A 21207-nucleotide genomic window follows, 5' to 3' on the forward strand; every position below is an offset into this window, starting at 1 on the left:
AACACACACACCCTGCAAGCCAGCTGCTGAAAAACAGAAACAGAATGTGGAGCGTCTGTGTCAGAGAGATAACCCAACGGAAGTACTCACGAGCTAAATACCAGAAAGATGGGGTCAGGCTGGAAGGAAGCACACAGTTGGTCTGTAATCAAACTGATGAAGGTTGTGACGGCCCCAGGCCTGGGTACCATGTATTGTTGTGCAGTGTACTGTGGGTGTATTTACTTGTTGCAGGTTGGAAGCTGTATATTGGGCTGATGAGGAGCACCTGGCCAGTATTTCCTGTCCGGCCCTATATAACCCCGCCTTCCCAGCTCTCTCTCTCTCGCTCTCTCGACATGCTCTGCACCCGCCGGTGGCACCAAACCAGCGTGCCTGTGTTTTGTTTGATTTATCTTATTTCGCACTAACAACATGCACCACACATTAACCAGCACATCCATACGTTCACCTACACCGCTGACACTGATTTCCACATCCCATCTAATTTTGAGCTTTATGTTAATAAATGTTACTTAAACTTCATCTAAGTGTATAACTCCTATTTTGTTGCGGCCAACGAGCCGGTCGTAACAAAGGTGAATAAGGTTTCTTGTTTTTATAGCCTCTACAGTGAGGGGTGGAGCATTCTACAGGCATCGTGATTTGTGAGATGCCATTTGAAATGTGTTGAAATGTCCTGCTTAGCAACTAGGTCATGCACTGCGATATTGAGGAACAGAAGCTTAAGCTCAAGAGGTCAACCCTTCTAAGCAATGGCTCTTTATAAAACTTTCTTTCTTTCTTTTACCTTTATTTAAACTCGTTAGTACACTGAGGCGAGCCTCATTTACAGTGCAGACGAGAGTACAGAGCAAAACAAACAAAATACACAACAGATATACACAATAAAATACCATAAAGGATCAGAGGAAACAATTGCAAACGGTGGACAGGGAATTAGTAATTAATCATTTGAAGTGATTGAATGAGACGAGTGAGTTTAACTTAAGAGTTAGCTGTAGATGATTCCAGATGTGTGGGGCATAAGCTGAGAGGGCAGACCTCCCCAGCTCAGTCTGAATTTTGGGAATATACAATTGCAACTAGAGCGGGTATTGTAAGTGATTGTGGACTCAACAAGTAATGAAGAGATGTAGATGGGAAGTTTGCCGATGAGGGCTTTATAAATGAATAGAAACATGTGGGAGTCACGTCTTTAAGCTAGGGAGGTCCACCCTACTAAGCCATACAGAGTACAGTGATGGGTGGAGTAGGTGGCACCAGTAATGAATCTAAGGGCAGAATGGTAAATGGTATCTAGGGGTTTAAGAGTGGAGGCAGAGGCACGCATGTAAATGATGTCACCACAGTCTAAAACGGTCATGAAAACAGCTTCAACTAATTTCTTTCTGCATGCCAATGGAATATTAGATTTGTTTCGATAAAGGAAACCAACTTTTTGACCTAGTTTTTTTACAAGATGATCGATATGAGAGTTGAATGTAAGTTTATCATCAATCCAAATGCCAAGATATTTATACACAGAGACTCTTTCTATATGGGAACCATGTTGAGTGCGGATGTGAAGATTAGAGCATGTGTTGTTAGAATTTGAAAAGAACATCCATTTAGTTTTTTGTGCATTCAGGGTAAGTTTAAGATTAAAAAATGCTGTCTGTAGAATATTGAAGGAAGTTTGCAGATTTTTTATGGCTATTTCAGGTGAGTTTGCGATGCAGTATAAGATTGTATCATCTGCGTATAAATGAGAATAGCAGTCTGATAATGATGAAGATATGTTATTTATGTATAATGTGAAGAGGACTGGGCCCAGAATTGATCCTTGCGGCACACCCTTAGTAATGGGTAAGAGGTGGGAATGAGTAGAGCCAAGTGAAACAAACTGTTGTCGATCTGATAGATAATTTTTGAACCAGGTGCAAGTCACGGGGCCAAAGACTGTCTTAATTAATATTTCCAGGAGCAGAGTGTGATCGACTGAGTCGAAGGCTTTGGAGAGTTCAACGAAAATGGCAGCACAATGACTTTTTTTATCCAGGGCAGTTATAATATCGTTCAAGACCAGAGTGGTGGCAGTGAGAGTACTGTGCTGTGGCCTAAAGCCAGATTGGTGTGGATTCAAAATGAGATTAGTAGATAGAAATTTTTTGAGTTGAAGGTTTATTGAGGACTCTAGTAGTTTGGCCAAGCAAGACAATTTAGAGATGGGTCTGTAGTTATCTGGATTACAGGAATCACCACCCTTGTGAAGGGGGACTACGCTTGCTATTTTCCAGATACTCGGAATGGAACCTGATGAGATGGAGAGATTGAGTATGTAAGTTATTGGCTTAGCAATCAAATTAGCTGAAAGACGGAGAAAAAAGGGGTCTAATTCATCAGCACCAGTAGCTTTCTTTGTATCCAATGTGCGAAGAGACCTCAATACAAAGTTTATGTCAACAGGGTTTAAATTGAACTGAGGACGATCGGAGGAAGGTAGGGATAAAAAGGGTTCATTAACCAGAGATTGAGGTGGTACAGCTGGAGAAAGCCCAGTCTCACTATCAGAGAGGTGGCCAACAGCAGAAAAATGTCTGTTAAATGCATCACAGATATCAGGTTGATCTTTAAGAATAAGGTCATTAAGCTTAAGCTGCATAGGTACAGGTGTGGTAGAATTATTAATGCTTTTTACTGCTTTCCAAAATTTCTTGGGGTCTGATCGAGAGCTGGAAATCAGGTTAATGTAGTAATTAGACTTAGTATTGCGGACTAAAGCAGTACATTTATTGCGTAATTGTCTGAAAGCGGTCCAGTCACACAATGAATTAGTACGTCTGGCTAAGGACCAGGCTTTTTTACGCTTAATGAGTAGGTCTGAAAGCTCAGTAGTGAACCAGGGACTGGATCTATCTTTTACTCTGGCTTTTTTCAGTGGAGCATGTTTATTGATAATTGAGAGGCACGATTTTGTAAAAAAATCTAATGCTGATTCAACATCAGGAATATCAGAGGTGCGATGGATGTCACTGTGGGAAAGATCACCAAGGAAGGCTTGCTCGTTAAAATTTCTAAAATTTCTTTTTAAAATAATTTTACAAGAGGTTCTTTTTATATGACATGACCTGACACAGGCAATGGGGCAGTGATCACTGATTCCCAAATCAAAGACACTAGCTGAGGAGATTCGATCTGGACGATTTGAGAAAATCAGATCGATGACTGTGGATTTGAGGGGGTTGTCCAGATTGGGACGTGTCGGTTCATTGATTAACTGGGAGAAATTTAGGCTGGCAGAAATCTGCTTTAAATAATTAGATGAACTATTTAGCCAGTCTGAATTCAAATCACCAAGGATAATGGATTCGGTTGTACAGTGGAGGGATATTAATTCTGCAAGATGATCAAAAGAGGCAGCATCTGCGGAAGGGGGTCTATACACTCCAGCAACAATGATAGTATTATGTGGTCCAAGTTGAATTTTTAAAGCAATAAACTCAAGGGATTTGGGTATGGTTATGGCACATAAAGTAGAAACAGAGAGAAAGGATCCGGTGAGAATGGCGACACCACCACCACGACCAACTCTATCAATTCTAAAAACATTGAAACCATTGATGGATATGGAAGAGTCAGGGACAGATTTTTTTAAGCCAGGTTTCAGTGAGAACTAAGACATCAGGCTGGGACTGGGCAATTAATACGTTTACATGATCCAATTTCTGACGGCTGAGGAGACTGCGGATTTTCCAATGAATTATTCCCAAACCTTTTCTGGATTTAAATGACTCAAGACTATCAGGAGCTGGCATAGAGGGAGCAGTGGAAGAAAAATTGATGTAATTTCCAGGGATGGGCTGAGGTAGAATGACTTTCAAGTTTGATGTTGTTACAGCCCGTCTTAGGTCTAGCTGATGATTAGAGCAAGCCACCCTCTGGGTTATTCTAACTGGGATAGACGTTGGGGGTGCGCTTGAAAAACAGAGCTTGGCAGCGGGACCGGGTGGGTGAGTTGGTGTGGCCTGATGGCGCCAAAAGTGGGAAATGTAATGAACGGGAGTGACAAAAGTGGTCTGCTGCAATACCACTAATTGAAGGGAGAGAGTGTTCCCATAACTAGTAGACAGATAAAGTGATCTATATGGTTTATTTGTCACATTTACTGGGATGCTTTTCGGTGCAGTGAGACCGCTGCGCCGACAGGGGGAGCCATACGGAGGCAATGCGAGTCAGGGGTCACAGGAGCGGAGGGTCAGTTCGACGTTGGAAGCTAGGAAGCGTGACCCATATGAGTTTGGGTGTAAGCCGTCTCTTTTGAAAAACTGATGCCGATTGAGAAATGCAGCAAAGTTGTCCACGAAGGGAATGCCTTTATGCCTACAGTAGCCCTTCAGCCAGGTATGGAGCTGACGGAGACGGCTGAATTTAATATCGGCAAAACACGGTGATGGCAGCGGGCCGGAAATCACCAGCTGCTTCCCGGTGTTCAGCAGAGTGTCAATGAGTCGAGTAAAATCCTGTTTGAGCACCTCAGACTGTTGATTTTTTATGTCGTTAGCACCTGCCTGGATGACTAAGGTGGAAGCCGATCTGTGCTGGTCACTTAGGTGCAGTGCAGCCGATGAAATGACGTTAACAGAGGCACCCGGGTGGCAGAATGTCCTCCCATCGCGCACCGATACATGCCTGACCAGCGATGTGCCGATCACAAGCAGAGAGGAGGGGCGCTGCACCTGGGAGCGCACGTCTGATTTCCGTGGAGGCATCTGGAGAGATGGATCCGATGGTGGAGACCCCTGTAATGCCATCTGAGGTGGCGGCCGGGTGGACGGTGAGGGACGATGAACCACGGATCTCCGTGGAGCAGGTGTAAACACAGGCTGGGATTGCCGGAGCACCCAGGTGCTGAAGGTGGAGAGGCCCGAGACCCATCATCAAGGGGGGGGGGAATCCTTGACGCTGAGAATGTCATATTTATTGTTGAGGTGAATGTTAAAGTGGGGGGCTGCAGGGGGGGCGTTTTTCCAACTGTTGGCGCCCACTCGGACCCAGTGCTCCGGGTGAGATGGTGTGGAGCTGGTAGCGGCTTTAGGCTTCGCTCCAAGCCGTGACCAGGTGTCATCAGGAGCCGCCGCCGGCAGAGGGACGTCGGCAGCCGAATTACGACCGATGTCCACGGGCTCATCCAGCGACGTAGTTCGGACCTCATCGGTGGTGGAGCAGGGGGTGATGATCTCGGGGCTCTGGGAAGCTGGTTGTGCAGGACCGAAGATGATGGTGTCTGTAAATGTTTCCGATGATGGTGATGTGTGAGTCAATGATCACACAGACTTGTACCGACAATGCGTGTCGTTTATTAAACTTATTGCATGTGCACACAGGTAACACTGTGCCGTCAGCCAGGCAGAACTAACTGAACCCCGAAACCTGGATACCCACATAAGCTAAGGGTGATGCGGCCCCTGCTGGGCATAACATGAACAGACATCATATATCATATGATCTACATCCCTTTCCTTTAGCTCACATCCCACACACTAACAGAGCAGCACAAATTAAACGTAAACACTCTGAACACTTCTATGTGACTTCACAGTTATAGCACTAACCTAGGATACATCTAGATGAACTAAAAAACAATCCAACTTTAAATTGAGATGGCTGGATATAACACTCAAAATATAGGCTTATTTGTTACAAAAAATGAGATCACAATTAGTGCTTATGAAAACCAACTTCGTGCACAATACTCAATTAACATTGCATGACATCTTGCAGATATTATTATCTTTTCTTTTTTTACTGCATATATTTAGGATTCGGTCTGCAGGTGCGACCTGCACGTGTTGTATAATATGCATTGCTGTTCTCTGTGGATGAATGTGTAGTGCATGTTAACTGAGAGGAAGAAGTATGTTGCGATTGCATGGTGTTTGGTTCTGGTGTGTGTGGGGCGCTGTCCACAGTATGATGACTGATGTTTAATGAGTCCTGATCCTCATTGAGGAGCTGTGGTGGTGGCGGTGGCTCTGCAACAGGCAGGATGTGCCGGCGATTCCTCCTGTACATCTTCCCATTGGACTGGATGACGTAGGAGCGTGGCTCCATGCTTCTCTCCTTTACAATCCCTAACTGGTCATGTCCTTTGGGTGTCTGCATGCGAACCACCTGTCCTTCTGTTAAAGGCTGCAGCGGACGACTTGACTTGTCACGTTGGTGTTTTAGAGTGAGCCTTTTGTTGAGGAGCTGGGCTCTGACTTGCTGACTGTCTTTGGGTGCTGGTTCCAGCAGTTTAGTGCACACTGGAATAGCCGTGCGTGTTTGACGCGACATCAGAAGTTCCGCGGGGGAGCCCTGTGTCGAATCACGGGGGAATGTTTCTGAGATTCAGAATGTTGAGAAAAACATCTGATCCATCTCTGTGAGATCTCTCCATCACCTGCTTGGCACTGCGCACTACTCTCTCTGCAAGCCCATTGGATTGTGGGAACTCAGGGCTGCTGGTAGTGTGGATAAAATCCCATTGTTTGGCAAAATCCTTGAAATGCTGACTGGTGTATTGCCTAGCATTGTCAGAGAGGAGAGTGTGTGGTACGCCATGGACTGAGAAGTGTCTCTTTAACTTGGATATTACGGCTGACGATGTCAGGTTGTTGAGCAGGTCGACCGCAAACCAGCCAGAGTATGAATCCATGAGCACTTGGTAGTGTTTGCCACGCCACTCAAACATGTCTGTGGCTACGATGGACCAAGGGATCTCTGGGACTGGATGGAGTTGCAGAGGTTCCTTTTGCTGGTGTGACTTGGTGCTGTTGCAAACTGCGCAGGTGAGTAGCTCTTTGGTGATGTCATTTGACATTGCAGGCCAGAATATTATGCCTCTAGCTCTGCGCTTGGTTGCTTCAATGCCAGGGTGGCCTTTGTGCATGATGTCTATGTACTCCCTGCGCAGAGAGTGGGGAATGACTGCTTTGTGGCCTTTCATTATAACACCGTCATCCACAGTGAGTTCATCTCTGTAGGGAAAAAAGGGAATGATTGCGGGCTTGAGATGGCTCTCTTTGGTGGGCCATCCACTTTGAATGACTGCACGGAGGGTTTGTAGTTCTGCATTATCTGCCGTGCGCTGCCTGAGTTCTTCCAGGCGGGCTGTAGAAATGTAACTCACTGACATGACTTCGTACCCGTTCTCTTCAGTAGGGCTCTGAGAGGCTTCTGCGCTTGGAGCTCTGGAGAGTGTGTCAGCCAAGTACATGTGTTTGCCCTTTTTGTACACCAAAGTGATGTCGTAACTCTGCAGGCGGAGTAGCATCCTTTGGAGACGGGCGGGGGCTGTGTGAATGGGCTTCTTCATTATTGCCACCAAAGGCTGATGGTCGGTTTACACTATGATGGACTTTCCGTACACCGTCTTTGAATTTTGTACAGCCAAACACGACAGCCAGAAGCTCTTTTTCGATTTGGGCATATCGTGTCTCTGTATCCGTGAGGGTGCGCGATGCAAAGGCGACTGGCTTGCCATTTTGCAGGCACGCTGCTCCCATCCCATAGCACGATGCATCACAAGTGAGTGTGACTGGCTCCTTGACGTCATAGTACGCCAACACCGGGGGGTTTGACAGGCATGACTTTAGGCGGTCGAATGCTTCCTGGTGCTGCTGGAGCCAACACCACACTGTGTCCTTGTGTATCAGGCTTCTCAGAGGAGCCGTAATGTCACTGAAGTTGGGAATGTATTTCGCAAGGTAATTTCCCATGCCCAAGAACCGCTGTAGTGAAGTGACATCCGGTGGGGACCGGCATGGTGGTGATGGCAGTAGTTTTAGAGGGATCAGCTTTGAGGCCCTCACTTGTGAAGACATGGCCTACATAGCCCACTTGGTCTAAACGAAACCTGCACTTTTCTGGATTGAGCTTGAGGTTGACCTCTCACTCGATCAAGCACTTTTCTCAGGTTTGCGTCGTGTTCAGCCATGTCACGTCCTCCAATGATAATGTCGTCAACAATGACTGAGCATGGATAGCCGGTGAATAGCTGTTCCATTGTGCGCTGAAACACCTCGCTGGCGGAGTTAATGCCAAATGGCATGCGCAGGAACCTGTACCACCCAAATGGGGTACTGAATGTTGTCAGCAGTGATGATTTCCTGTCGAGAGGGATCTGCCAGAAAGAGTTCTTCGCATCCAGGACAGAAAACACTGCTGCCCCGGACATCTGCGCTGCGACCTCCTCAACACTGCGCATGGGGTGGTGAGGTCTTTTAAGTGCTGTCTTGAGGTCTTTTGGATTGATGCAAAGCCTGATTTCTTGCTTGTTCTTTTTATGTGCTACCACCATGGAAGAAACCCAGTCTGTGGGCTCTGAGACAGGTGTGATAACACTCATGCTTTGCATACGTTCGAGTTCCGCTTTAACTCTATCTTGCATTGCCACAGGTATGCGGTGGGCTGGCCGCACCACAGGTTGTATGTTGGGATCCAGCGTCATAGAATATGTGACTGGGAGCTGTCCGAGTTCATCATTGAAAACATCTTTGTACAGTTTGAGAGTCTGTGCTCTGAAGTCTGTGTTACTGCCTGTGGTGACATGGTGGACATCGGGGCTCATTTTGACGATTCCCATATCCACACACGTGCGGAATCCCAGCAATGGCTGCACATCTGCGTCCACTATGAAGAAAGGCAATGTGTGATACTGCTCCTTCAGACAGCATGACAACATGACTAGGCCCTTTGTTTCAATCCTAGCACCTCCATATGCGACAAGGTTCGTGCCTGTCTTTTGCAGGGTGACTTCCTCACTTTTAGTCACTTGTTTTAAAGTCTCATGTGGAAGCACGTTACATTTTGCTCCAGTGTCGACTTTCAGCTCAGTGGATTTGCCATTAAGTTGCACTGTGACAAACCCCTCGTCCCTTTCATCAACCTGCGAGGCGACACTGTCAATTTGACGGACAACATCAACACCGTCCACATAAAACGTGTCGTCTCCACATGCTGTGGGCTGTTCCATGGTCACTTCGTGTACTGGCCTTCTGGGGCCCTTCCTGTGCAGTTTGTTTTGGTCCCATGGTTTGGATTTGCAGCATCCTTTAAAGTGGTTCATCTTTTTGCACTTGTGGCACTGCTGTCCAAAAGCAGGACATTTCTCCCTTTTGGCAGCATGACTACCCCCACAGTTGCTGCATTTGCTTATGGTATGAGAGGATGTCTGGGGTCCAAACTGTTGCTTTTTTATTGGAGAATGGCTTTAGTGCATCAACATTGGTGACCTGAGTTGCTAGTGTCCTACTATTCTCCTTGGTCATTTCATGAATGCGACAGACTGAGATGGCTTTTGCCAGAGTCAATTCACTGTCTCTCAACAAGGACTTTCTCAAAGAGTCACTGGTAATGCCACACACAATACGATCACAGATAAGTTCGTCAGTCAGATCTCCAAAGTGGCAACTTTTAGCTTTTATCTTCAAGTCGCTGATGTATGACTCTATGCTCTCACCCTGTTTTTGGTTAAGTGAATGAAATCGGAGTCTGTCCATTGTCCTGTTACCTTGGGGGTTGCACATTTCCCTGAACTTCCTCTTCAGGCAGTCCGGATCCTCTCTGGACTCCGCTGGGGTGATCACCGCTCCGTCGTCCCCGGGCGCGCGCACCTCAGCCGCGTATACAAAGGAGCGTTCACGTTCAATGGCTTCGGGGCCGGCGAGGTTGAGGAGGATGTAAGCCCGTGTCTTTGCAGGCTTATCCGGGTGTGCTGCAGCAATAAAAATATCATACTCCCGTTCAAAAATGCGCCAGTTTTCGGCAACGTTGTCGTCAAAAACAACGGAGTCTGGCCGGCGAAATCCCTCCGCCATGACGTCCAGCAATCACCGCGTCCCTCGGCTAATCAGTTAGCATGGCACGGAGCAACAGGTCCGTCGGGAAAAAAATCGGTTCGCTCACCGGCGATAAGTCCGTACCGTCTTCTGACACCATGTAAATGTTTCAAATGATGGTGATGTGTGAGTCAATGATCACACAGACTTGTACCGACAATGCGTGTCGTTTATTAAACTTATTGCATGTGCACACAGGTAACACTGTGCCGTCAGCCAGGCAGAACTAACAGAACCCCGAAACCTGGATACCCACATAAGCTAAGGGTGATGCGGCCCCTGCTGGGCATAACATGAACAGACATCATATACACTATATTACCAAAAGTATTCGCTCACCTGCCTTTACTCATTCTATGAACTGAAGTGCCATCCCATTCCTAACTCATAGAATTCAATATGATGTCGGTCCACCTTTTGCAGCTATTACAGCTTCAACTCTTCTGGGAAGACTGTCCACAAGGTTGAGGAGAGTGTTTATAGGAATTTTTGACCATTCTTCCAAAAGCGCATTGGTGAGGTCACACACTGATGTTGGTCGAGAAGGCCTGGCTCTCAGTCTCCGCTCTAATTCATCCCAAAGGTGTTCTATCGGGTTCAGGTCAGGACTCTGTGCAGGCCAGTCAAGTTCATCAACACCAGACTCTGTCATCCACGTCTTTATGGACCTTGCTTTGTGCACTGGTGCACAGTCATGTTGGAAGAGGAAGGGGCCCGCTCCAAACTGTTCCCACAAGGTTGGGAGCATGGAATTGTCCAAAATGTTTTGGTATCCTGAAGCATTCAATGTTCCTTTCACAGGAACTAAGGGGCCAAGCCCAGCTCCTGAAAAACAACCCCATACCATAATTCCTCCTCCACCAAATTTCACAGTTGGCACAATGCAATCTGAAATGTACCGTTCTCCTGGCAACCTCCAAACCCAGACTCGTCCATCAGATTGCCAGATGGAAAAGCGTGATTCATCACTCCAGAGAACGCGTCTCCACTGCTCTAGAGGCCAGTGGCGGCGTGCTTTACACCATTGCATCCGACGCCTTGCATTGCACTTGGTGATGTGTGGCTTGGCTGCAGCTGCTCGGCCATGGAAACCCATTCCATGAAGCTCTCTGCGTACTGTACTTGGGCTAATCTGAAGGTCACATGAAGTTTGTAGCTCTGTAGCAATTGACTGTGCAGAAAGTCGGCGACCTCTTTGCACTATGCGCTTCAGCATCCGCTGACCCCTCTCCGTCACTTTACGTGGCCTACCACTTCGTGGCTGAGTTGCTGTTTTTCCCAAACGCTTCCATTTTGTTATAATAGAGCTGACAGTTGACTGTGGAATATTTAGGAGCGAGGAAATTTCACGACTGGATTTGTTGCACAAGTGGCATCCTATGACAGTTCCACGCTGGAATTCACTGAGCTCCTGAGAGCGGCCCATTCTTTCACAAATGTCTTGTTTCACAGTCTGCATGCCTGAGTGCTTGAATTTATACACCTGGGGCCAGGCCAAGTGATTAGAACACCTGATTCTGATCATTTGAATGGGTGAGCGAATACTTTTGGTAATATAGTGTATCATATGATCTACAGTGTCCATAAGATTTTTCGCGGCCTGGATCTGGTAGAGTGTGGATATCCTTTTCTCCAGCTCGGATATCTTGTCAGCGAGGCGGACACAGCTGAGACAACCAGGCTGGGACGGAGAGGTAAGTGGAGCCATTTCTGTGCGGTGATGAATGCTGGGGAGGAAAAAACAGCTGTGGCCAGTAAGGGTGTCTTGAGAAATAGAGTGAGTTGCTACTGTTGTTATTGTTGTGCTAGTTGTAGGAGGACAGCAGCACGGAGTGAGACTTACACGAGAGGGCTCCTCTACAGGAGCCCACTACGTAAAACAGCCTTAGATCGTAGCCAGTGGTAATAGGGTTGTCAGATTTAAAAACTTACCGACACAGGCCCAAAGACTGGGCCTGTTGCGGTGATTCAGCGTCCGGTAAAATGGAGCGGTGTCGCCGGTCTCCTGCCCGTTGTAGCGTGGGCTACTAAGCTAGCAACGCTAGCACACTAAATGTTGCTAACCACAGATCTTTAGACTTTGGAAAGATTCAGTTTTATCTTGTTCAGACAGAACTGTGTTCCCTCACTTTTTGGCCGACCTGCGCAGTAAAAGAGCTACTCCACGCTTACAAACCAGGAATAGCTCGGATGAGTGGTGAACTCAAACAAAGAGTTAACTAATAGAATATTATTCATTGACACGTCTGGTTCATTTTTTCCCGTCAGTTATGTAAGTGAACGTGTGACTTTGACACATCAGCTCATGCTACAGTTGAGTGCTCGACAAGAAACGTTTTATGATGTCCAAATATAATTTATATTTTGCTCATTTTTAACCAGATTGTCGCAGTTACTTAAAAAGCCACAAAGAATTTATGAAGAGTGTATCTGAATTTGTGGCATTTATAGTACAGATGCTGAGGAAACTGAGATCAATAATGACTCTCTTGGTATTCCATAACTTTTTTTAATTAACAATGAATTAAGTATAATCAATTAAAAAACTGTGTGTTGTTGCTGAAATGGACAATTGCAGGCTGTACTCAGACAAAGCTGTTATTTGTATTTCCAGCTAAGTGATGAGAGCTCAGGGAGACATGGACTCTGCTGCTGGACTCTCCATGGGTGTGAGATTTAAAATGTTATTTTTAAAAAAAAATTGATTTTGAGTCTGTTTTTTTCTTATTGGTGTGGAAATAACAAAAATAAATTAGAAAATGGATGAATAAACTTGACTCGTGCAGCCCATAGCAAAAATATATTATCAGGTTTTTGCAAAAACAAGGACCGTGTTCTGACGGGTGCTCTGTCCCAGAAAAGAAAAGTCAAGAACAAAGATATCCAAACCGTTCGTAGGACACTCACAACATCTAGGTTTCATAACAAATCATACTAATATTTGTCGCTGTTAAGACACTCAATGAAAGCACTGAACAGCATTTCTGAACTGCATCTCTGAACAGCATCTCTGAACTAAGCGTGCAATATGACTTCTTTACCTTTGGACTAACTGACATTTCAACCAGAAAAAACGCCCACCTCTTTCTTGTTAAAATGGAAGAAAAAACTCAAGGATGAGTGTGATTTTTAAAAGAGGAATGTTGACATTGCACAAAAAATGGCAACTCACCAACTCAACTCACTGGAAACTGGCGCAACTCTTCTCCTTTTCACTTCTCTATTGTTTTATAAGTAAATATCCGATTGGTTCCTGTTTTCACTTGAACATTTGTAAGATTTTTTGAGTATGTCACAAGTAAACAGGGGGGCCCATTTGGTATTCTCCAGCATATTAGCTCTGTCATGAACTGCAACCTGTCCAGGGTGTGCCCTGCCTCTCACCAACAGTTTTGTAAGACGGAGAAGTGGTACATGTTAGTGCTGGGCGGTATGACCAAAAATTTATATCACGGTATTTTTCAAAATTATATCGGTTTCACGGTATTTGACGGTATTTTTTTTTTTCAAGCACGACTGGGTGTTAACCTTATTTTCTAATAATTTAGAGAATAATTACTGCAGTAAATTGGCTTGGAATGACATATTTTACTGTCATGAGGAGTGAATATTATAGAAAAACATTAATGTCCACACTAGTATTAATGAAGTGAAGGAATCAAAATGCATGACTGTTGACTGTTGCATGACTGCAGTGCTACCTTTACCTGCAGACGTGGATGACGCAGGTCGTAGTTTCGTACATTCCTGATATTCCAGGACATGCTTGCGGCTGAGGTGGTGAAGTAAATCGCTCGTGTTGCCGCCTGCGGCTACAACTTTAGCCCGACAACGTTTGCAGAATATTGTTTTTTGATTTACGTCAGATTTTTTTTTAAAGCCGAAGAACTTCCAAACAACAGACACGGCTCCTCTTTTCGGTACAAGTTCTTCTGTTTCATTTACCGTAAATTCCGGACTATAAGCCGCTACTTTTGTCACTTGCTTTGGACCCTGCGGCTTATACAACGGCGGATGGATTTTTACAGCTAACGGTCACCAGGGGCGACTATCATGTCATAGACGATGACACGAGGATTAAGAACTGACTTTTCTGGTATAGTAGGCTGGTTATTTTGATACAGTAAACGGCCGTGTTACTGCACCTTTACTGCTGTGTTGGCTGTTTTAGAAAACGATGCTGGTTATTTAGTTGAGCCGGGTTACTGCACTTTTGCTGCCGTGTTACAGGCAAGCACTTTTAAAATCTAATTAAATTTAGCCATTTAACATTATTGCCTCGTCAAGCGTTGTAAGCTTTGTTTTTTGTTATACACTGCACTACTACGGTACTATGACTGCAGGAAGTGCGCTAGGAGCGCACCGTTGTATTATTTGTGCACTGCACGAATGCTGTTTGTAATGTCAAAGATGTGAAAGTTTGATCATTGATTGATTGAAAGATTTATTGTGTTTCTCAAATGTAAATAAATGGGACGCTTTGCGTTTCCAAACAGTCATTTCTGTCCCGACGATCCCCTCCGTGGTAGAAGAAACTCTTACGGTAATTAAAACACCAGCGGTTTATAGTCGGGTGCGGTTTATAGTCCGGAAAATACGGTACTCGTTCTGTAACTTCAGTTTCAGAACCGTGTTGATCCATTTTGTTCACCTCTCGACACAGGCTGTGCTCGCATATGCTGCTTGTTTGGTGTAACTGCAAAACAGCCCCCTCTCAAACAATGTCCGGCGGCGCGACGTTCCGCCGCTCTGCGTTCCCAACGTTTTGTGCGCTACTCACCGGTATTGGGGTATATGAAAAATTCATATCATAAAAAAAACAAACACCGGTATTCGGTATGAACCGGTATACCGCCCAGCACTAGTACATGTAGTAACTAGTGGGAAGAGCAAATGCTTTGTCATAGTTCAGGTCACAGAATCCATGGGGCAGCAAAACAAACTACATTTATTTTAATAAAGAAGTCAGATTGCAATTGGCATTCTTTTATCATCCTGTGAGTGACGGTGATCTAATTTTGTTCTGCACACTACCTGAGTCTGTGAACAGTAGGTCACAGAAAAGAGAGTTAGTTACCTCGCCATGATGTTGGTTTGTGGGAAGCCTGTCGTCTGCAGTTCTTCATCTAACAGGTCACTTTGGGCTTCTTGTTCCACACATCATTTAATTTGGCATGAAAATTTAACTTCGCTTTGCAATCACAGTAAACTGAGGCACAATATCCAGGTCTGAACTTCAGCTTTTTTTGCAAAATTTAAACACGAGGCATTGAAATTCCGCCTGCAATTGATCAAATAGTTTGATTTAGCAGCATCCCAAAATTAAATTTAACAATAAGCTAGGATAAGCCCTGTGATAGACTGGTGTGTCCAGGGTGTACCTGCCTCTCGCCCAGCTCCCCCGTGACCCTCCAGAGGACAAGCGGTTACAGAAATTAATGAATGAAATAAGCTAGGATAGCCTTGTCGTTGCATGATCTAGCCAACAGGTTTTACCCCTTAACGCCTGAATTGATTTTTCAATTATATAAATAAATTAATTATTTGTGTTTTTGCTTACCACCCCGACCGGTCCTGCGAGAAACTAGTCCTTGCAAAAGGTTGGTACCGACATTGGAGTATGCGTTATTTCGGCTGCAGTCTGAGCAGAAACAGTGCGTCACGAATTCGCCACACTACGCGTCAAGGGGTTAATAGCCTTTGCCGACTTTCCTCAGCCACTGTTTAATGTTTAATCGGCTTCACTGGCCAAGTACATACTGTACAAACAAGAACTGTGGTTTGTGCATTTAACTCATTCATTTGTACTCACACAAAGATTAGGAAGCACACTCATAGCAGAGGGCAGCCATGTTTACAGCAACCAGGAAGCATTTGATACCGGGCCGAGAGAAAAAAATATGGTTTGATGAAGAATATGAAAAAAATCCTTCATTATTAAATGAGTCTGACCATTGAAGGAAAATGGTCAGAAAACGTACAACAGGCTTCTCTGTGCATATAAAACGGCCGTTTGGAAGTTAAATAAATGAATGAGTTTATTTGTGGACAGACTGTCTGCGGCCTGGACATGGTTGTGTGTGTGTTCAGTCAGACTGCTGCTGCGTTGACTCACAGGAGATTCAGCTGCAACTGAGGTAATGAATACACACTTACACTTGAAGATGTGTTTAACTCGACTGAGGGGATGGAGTAAGAAGTCAAAAATATCTGTATGTAGACTCTATGTAGCAGAGAGTGAAACACAACTTGAGCAGTTTAGCATTGCCTATTATCAGGTAGAGGACTCTTGCTGTTTTTGTGAGAAAGATTTGTAGCTTAATGGCACTAAGAGTGTCCACTGACAATCTGCCAGTAGTTTCCCACGGGTTTGTCCGCACCACTGTAGTTTGTTCTGTTGTTACCGTCAGCAGGCAAGTGCGTAAAAAAAAGAACGGGACAGTGAACGCAGCACACTGCACCTGTTAGGCTGCTGAACCATAACTTTAAGAGGTCGTAGCCAGATAAGAAATCACTCTGGGGACAGCTCTTCATCTAACAGCTCACTGTGGCTGCCCTTCTTTTTCCATTCCTTCCTCCCAAGGTTATAATAGTTTTGGATTTTTCATTTTAGTTTAGTTTTATTTCGTTTTGACTTTTTTTCCCCCCTCCAAATCAGCTAGTTTTAATTAGTTTTTATTGTGGGTTTGCCAGTTTTTATATTTTCAAAAATGCTTAGTTGTAGTTTAGTTTTTATTAGTTTTAGTATTAGTTGTAGTTTTTTCATACTTTGGGTCATTTGTCAGGTGCAGGATTCAAAAAGGTCAGAGTGAGTATTGTATAATAAAATTCAACAAAAGATGCGTTTAAAAAATGAAGGTGCATTAATAATGACTGACTTTTTATTTTTTGGGTGAACTATTCCTTTAATCCTTCTCTTTCGGGGGGCGGCAGCGGACTCACAGAAGATAGTTTGTTTTGGTACTTGACTAGCCGACTTGTGCGAGCTTCTTAAAGGAACCGTATGTAGGATTGTGGCCAAAACTGGCCAAAACTGGAGCTGCAATCACTTTCAAAATACTGTAGAACGGTGTATCCACCCCCCCCCCCCCCCCCCCCCCCCCCCGACTCGAGGTTGCCAGCTAAGCTGCAGGATCGAGCAGGAACGTAGGCTGCTCATAATGCATAATGGGCTCATAATCCATTGCTAATGTTAGCAATGACGACTCGCCGTTTTTATTTCCCAAACAATTCCTTACCTTTTCAATTCGATGACCCACCTCCTCTGTATGCACTAACGTAACGTTACTTCGCACGAACATGCATAACTTTGTTCGACTGTCGTGAATATTTGAAATGTCCATTTACATTATGTACAAGTAAGTAACGCCAAACATAGATGAATCTTACCTGTCCAGGAGAAAATTAGCAACGTTGGCGTCTGTCTTCAAATTCTTCTCCGTTTTCAGCCGTCTCCATCTTTCAAAGGCATCTCCTATACAAATCCTTGTTTTATTTTGGACTTTGTCACGACGTATTTCGGATTCATAACGAGGTCTTTTAGGTTTAGTAACGTTATACATGTTTTATCCGACACATTCGTAGCTGCAGCTGTGGTAACTAGAGCAGAGCTGGCAACCCGGAAGACGAAACTCTACTGACTTCGTGATTAGTAGATAGGTGGAGGGTGGCGCCTCAGACCAAAACACAACATGACAACATCAACATCAGTTGAGGGCTGCAACTTTCACTTTTAAATGACAATATCCTGGCCGGACCACTGTTGTCAGTGATATAAGTATTTGAAATGAACATGATTTCTTCATGTCTAGTGACATATCAGGGCCATTTTATGATTAATTGAAATAAATTTCTTACATACGGTTCCTTTAAATGGACTTTGGGATTCGTGGGGTTTTTCCCCTTGAGGACACGCACCAAACGTCAAAAGAAAGCCACTTTAACTTTGCAGATAGAACTTTTCTAAACAATTTTATGAAATAAAATGAATAACTAAACATGCTTTTCTGATAATTCAGTTGATGAAATGGAAATGGTTTCCAGGCTAAGGCGTTGAATTGAAGGAACATCTATACTATTTTTCTTTTGTCATTAATCTCTAAATTTTTAAGTATCGCATATCGGGAACATAAATATGTCAAAGTGACAACAGCAGCAAATCATTCTATTGCATTCTGGTGTTTGTTTATTAGTTTTTTTTTTTGTTTGTTTTTTTTTGTTTTGAAAAATGAGCAAAATAATTGTAAATTAACTCAGCTGATCGTCTGACCTGCTAATATTTGCAGCTTAGGTGAAGAGACAGGACAGAACAGGCTTATTTGTCTGGATTGCATCTTAAGTTTAATTTATTACCATAAGCATGTTCAACATCAAATTGTGCCACAGGCTCATACCCAAGCCTTCTGAGTAACATTTTCTGCCTCTATGAGCCAAACTGCTAAATTTACCAGGACTGAAATGATGGAATGGGCCGATAGAAAAGCTGATAAAGCCTAAATTAGTCCACTAAAAATGACACAAAAGTAAACCTACATTTAACACGTCTTTCATGGGGATTTAATCCCAGTCTACTGAATAAGCCTAATGTGTGGTCTCTCTGACCTTGTGAACTTGAGTTCTGTAGGTCGAATCTATTACTCATGATAAGCAGGAAACAGACTGTGCCAATAAATTAAACTCTTACGCAAAGAATCTTTCTTCACATGTTTTCTGTACAATTCTCCACCCCACTTGGATCTGCTATAAAACCACCAGACCAAAGTTACTCTCAGCCATCACAGTCTCTGTGCTTCCTTCCAGCCTGACATCATCTGTCCAGTGTTCATCTTGTGAGTATTTGACTCTGACACAGAAGCTCCACATTCTGTTTCTGTCCAGTGTATGTCTTGCTGCAGCTGTTTGATGGTTTTAGTGTAGTGAGGTTTGTCACAGCTTTTGCTTACAGAACTTTCTTTTCAAAGCTCAGGTTTATTATGTGATATGCATGAGTGTTGATAGAAAAATATTGTGTTTAGTTAGTAGGTTTAGTGAACAGGTTATATTCATGCACGATTAAGTGCCTTTGTTTTCATAAAACAAATGTTTCAGACAGCTATTCCACCTGTCCCCTGTTGCAATGATAAAATAACTGCAAAATTAACAGTCTAAGTTTATTGTAGACAGCTATTAAATACAGTATGTCAATAAGTAGTTAGAATTTGATTCATTTAAAAAATAATTAATTTTAAAAATAAATAATTTAGTCACCATGACCTGCCTGTGTTAACAGATGGTAGTACTATTGTATCCCGTAAGAGGTTCTCCCTCCAAGTTATAGTATAACCTGTATCTACATAGACTGACTCTGACACACGAGCAACCACAAACAGTGTGGTGGTGTCTAGAGAGAGGGTGTAGACATAAGGGAAAGTAAAAGTTTTAGTGGAAAGTGGCTGAGAAAACAGGAAGTAGGGCTAAGAATGCTTACAAACTCAGATCCTGTCATATGAAGCGCTAATGATTTGAGACAAAGAGCTTGTGCTTTGACCAGTGTCACATTGTGGTGGTTCTTTAGAAAGTAAATATTTTTGCCACCATCTTTACACCTAGGTTCCTCTGCACATATCTGAAAATAAAATGATTTTCAGTATTTTTTGTTATAATCATAAAATTGTACATGTAAATTGAATCCCCAAGCGCGACGAGTGCTTTACATGTAACTTGAAGAGTAATGGACGCACTTAATGCAATAATTATTATTTGTACAAATATTTGTCTTCCCAGAGTAAAAGAGCCCTAAAAATGGCTGAAATCGAGGAAATAATTGAAGGAGTTGAAGAAGCTATTGAAGGAGCTGAAGAGGGGATAGAAGAACTGCCCGAAGAAATAAGAGAGGAAGTAGAAGCTGAAATAGCTGAAGCCCGTGTTGAGGTTTCACGGTTTTCCAGAGTTGCAGAAACTTTAAAATCCTTCCTTGATTTTGTCACAACAAGCATACCGAAGGTAGCAAGCTTTGTTGCCAAGAATGTAGCCATCGGTGCTGTCTTTTGGGGAGTAAATGCTCTTCTAAACAAATTAGCACTGCATCATCAAACCACAGATGTAAAGAAGAAACGTAATGTCATCAAGGCACTGGCCTTTGTGATCAAAACTGAGACCGACTTGAGTAAGAAGGTCTTGGATTGGATGAAAGAGCACAAAGATGAAACCATTACCCTGGATGGGTTTGAGATTCCACTGGAATCAGTCATTGCAAAATACATGAACCCAATATCTGAGGTAGGTCCAACATCACTACACACTGTGTTTACAGTCAAACATGTTATATTACTATTCAATATCGTTAGACTCAACCCACTGAATGGGCACTGAAATGAATATTCACAGGTACATTATTGAATAAAGCCAACAATTTACATTTAAATCTGTAAGACTCAACTGAAGTTAAAATGAGCGGAACTAGAAATAAATAATTACATACTGTATATGACAGTCCATGTCTTAAACCAGTCACCTTTTGCAGTTACACACTATGCACTTTTGCATCAACTCTTGTAAATTGTATACCTACAGAAACATCGTCATAATCAACGCAGTACTGATCAGGTGGTTGATGTTTTGTATTTTGATGTTTCAGTCTGTTGATGCGGCCTTCAAAATCGCACAGAAGCTCCAGGACAAGCTTGATGGAAAGACCATCTTCAACGTCCCAACAGGAGAAGACATGAGAGAGTTCCTTGTGGCTGGTGATGCATTTCTCAAAGGATTCTCTGACCTGATCGAGTTCATCTCCAAAAATGTGCCCAGGTTTCCTGTGCTTGACAGCTTTCCAGTGAAACAGGCAGATGTTGACCAGCTTACAGGTCAGCTAAACGAAGCTAAAGCCTTACCTCTGTGGTAAAGAAATGAGATGCCGTCAGTAATTAATTTGGTGTCGCTTTTCATAAGACAGGGATATCTCAAACTGTGCAAACTTTAAAGAAAACTATTTAGTGAAAACTTTTTGTAGCTATCTTTTGTTTATCTTTTAAACCAGAATCCCTGAATGATTATTAATTAAACATTTGAACTGATCCTTGGTTCAGCTCGTCTCATTTCATGCATTCAACTGAACGAATATATATGTGTGTGTGTGTGTGTGTGTGTGCAACGTCAGCGTCAAGAACAGCAGAAAAGACAAGGGTTGTTATATACGGTACATGTCCCAGCCCCAGTGCCACCTCGCCCCACACACCACAATGAAGAACACTATGCAGTACAAACAGAGGGGAGTGTTAAAAAACGTGATAAAGAGTTGGGAGGAGGCCCCTCTGAAATGTCAAGTTTGTATGATTCATGCAACTTGACCCTGGCACCTAAAGCTAGC

At 43.7% G+C, this 21207-nt stretch overlaps 1 protein-coding gene across 1 annotated transcript; it reads left to right on the forward strand.

The window, feature by feature from the left end:
- Positions 1-18957: 18957 nt before the first annotated feature.
- LOC311490228 (uncharacterized protein) lies at positions 18958-20871 on the forward strand. Its single transcript, XM_084547628.1, has 2 exons — positions 18958-20120; positions 20479-20871. The coding sequence occupies exons 1-2, from the start codon at positions 19644-19646 to the stop codon at positions 20740-20742; spliced, it is 741 nt and encodes a 246-aa protein (XP_084403754.1). The 5' UTR covers positions 18958-19643; the 3' UTR covers positions 20743-20871.
- The last annotated feature ends 336 nt before the right edge of the window (positions 20872-21207 follow it).

This window comes from Chelon labrosus (assembly GCF_963514085.1).
Source record: "Chelon labrosus genome assembly, chromosome: 7".
Lineage (NCBI taxonomy): Eukaryota > Metazoa > Chordata > Actinopteri > Mugiliformes > Mugilidae > Chelon > Chelon labrosus.

What these genes read in the sequence shown, in the direction of transcription:
- LOC311490228 (XM_084547628.1), top strand. Translation starts at nt 19,644, where the DNA reads ATGGCTGAAATCGAGGAAATAATTGAAGGAGTTGAAGAAGCTATTGAA. An exon ending in ACATGAACCCAATATCTGAG is followed by an intron (nt 20,121 to 20,478) that starts GTAGGTCCAACA and finishes TTGATGTTTCAG; the next exon opens with TCTGTTGATGCGGCCTTCAA.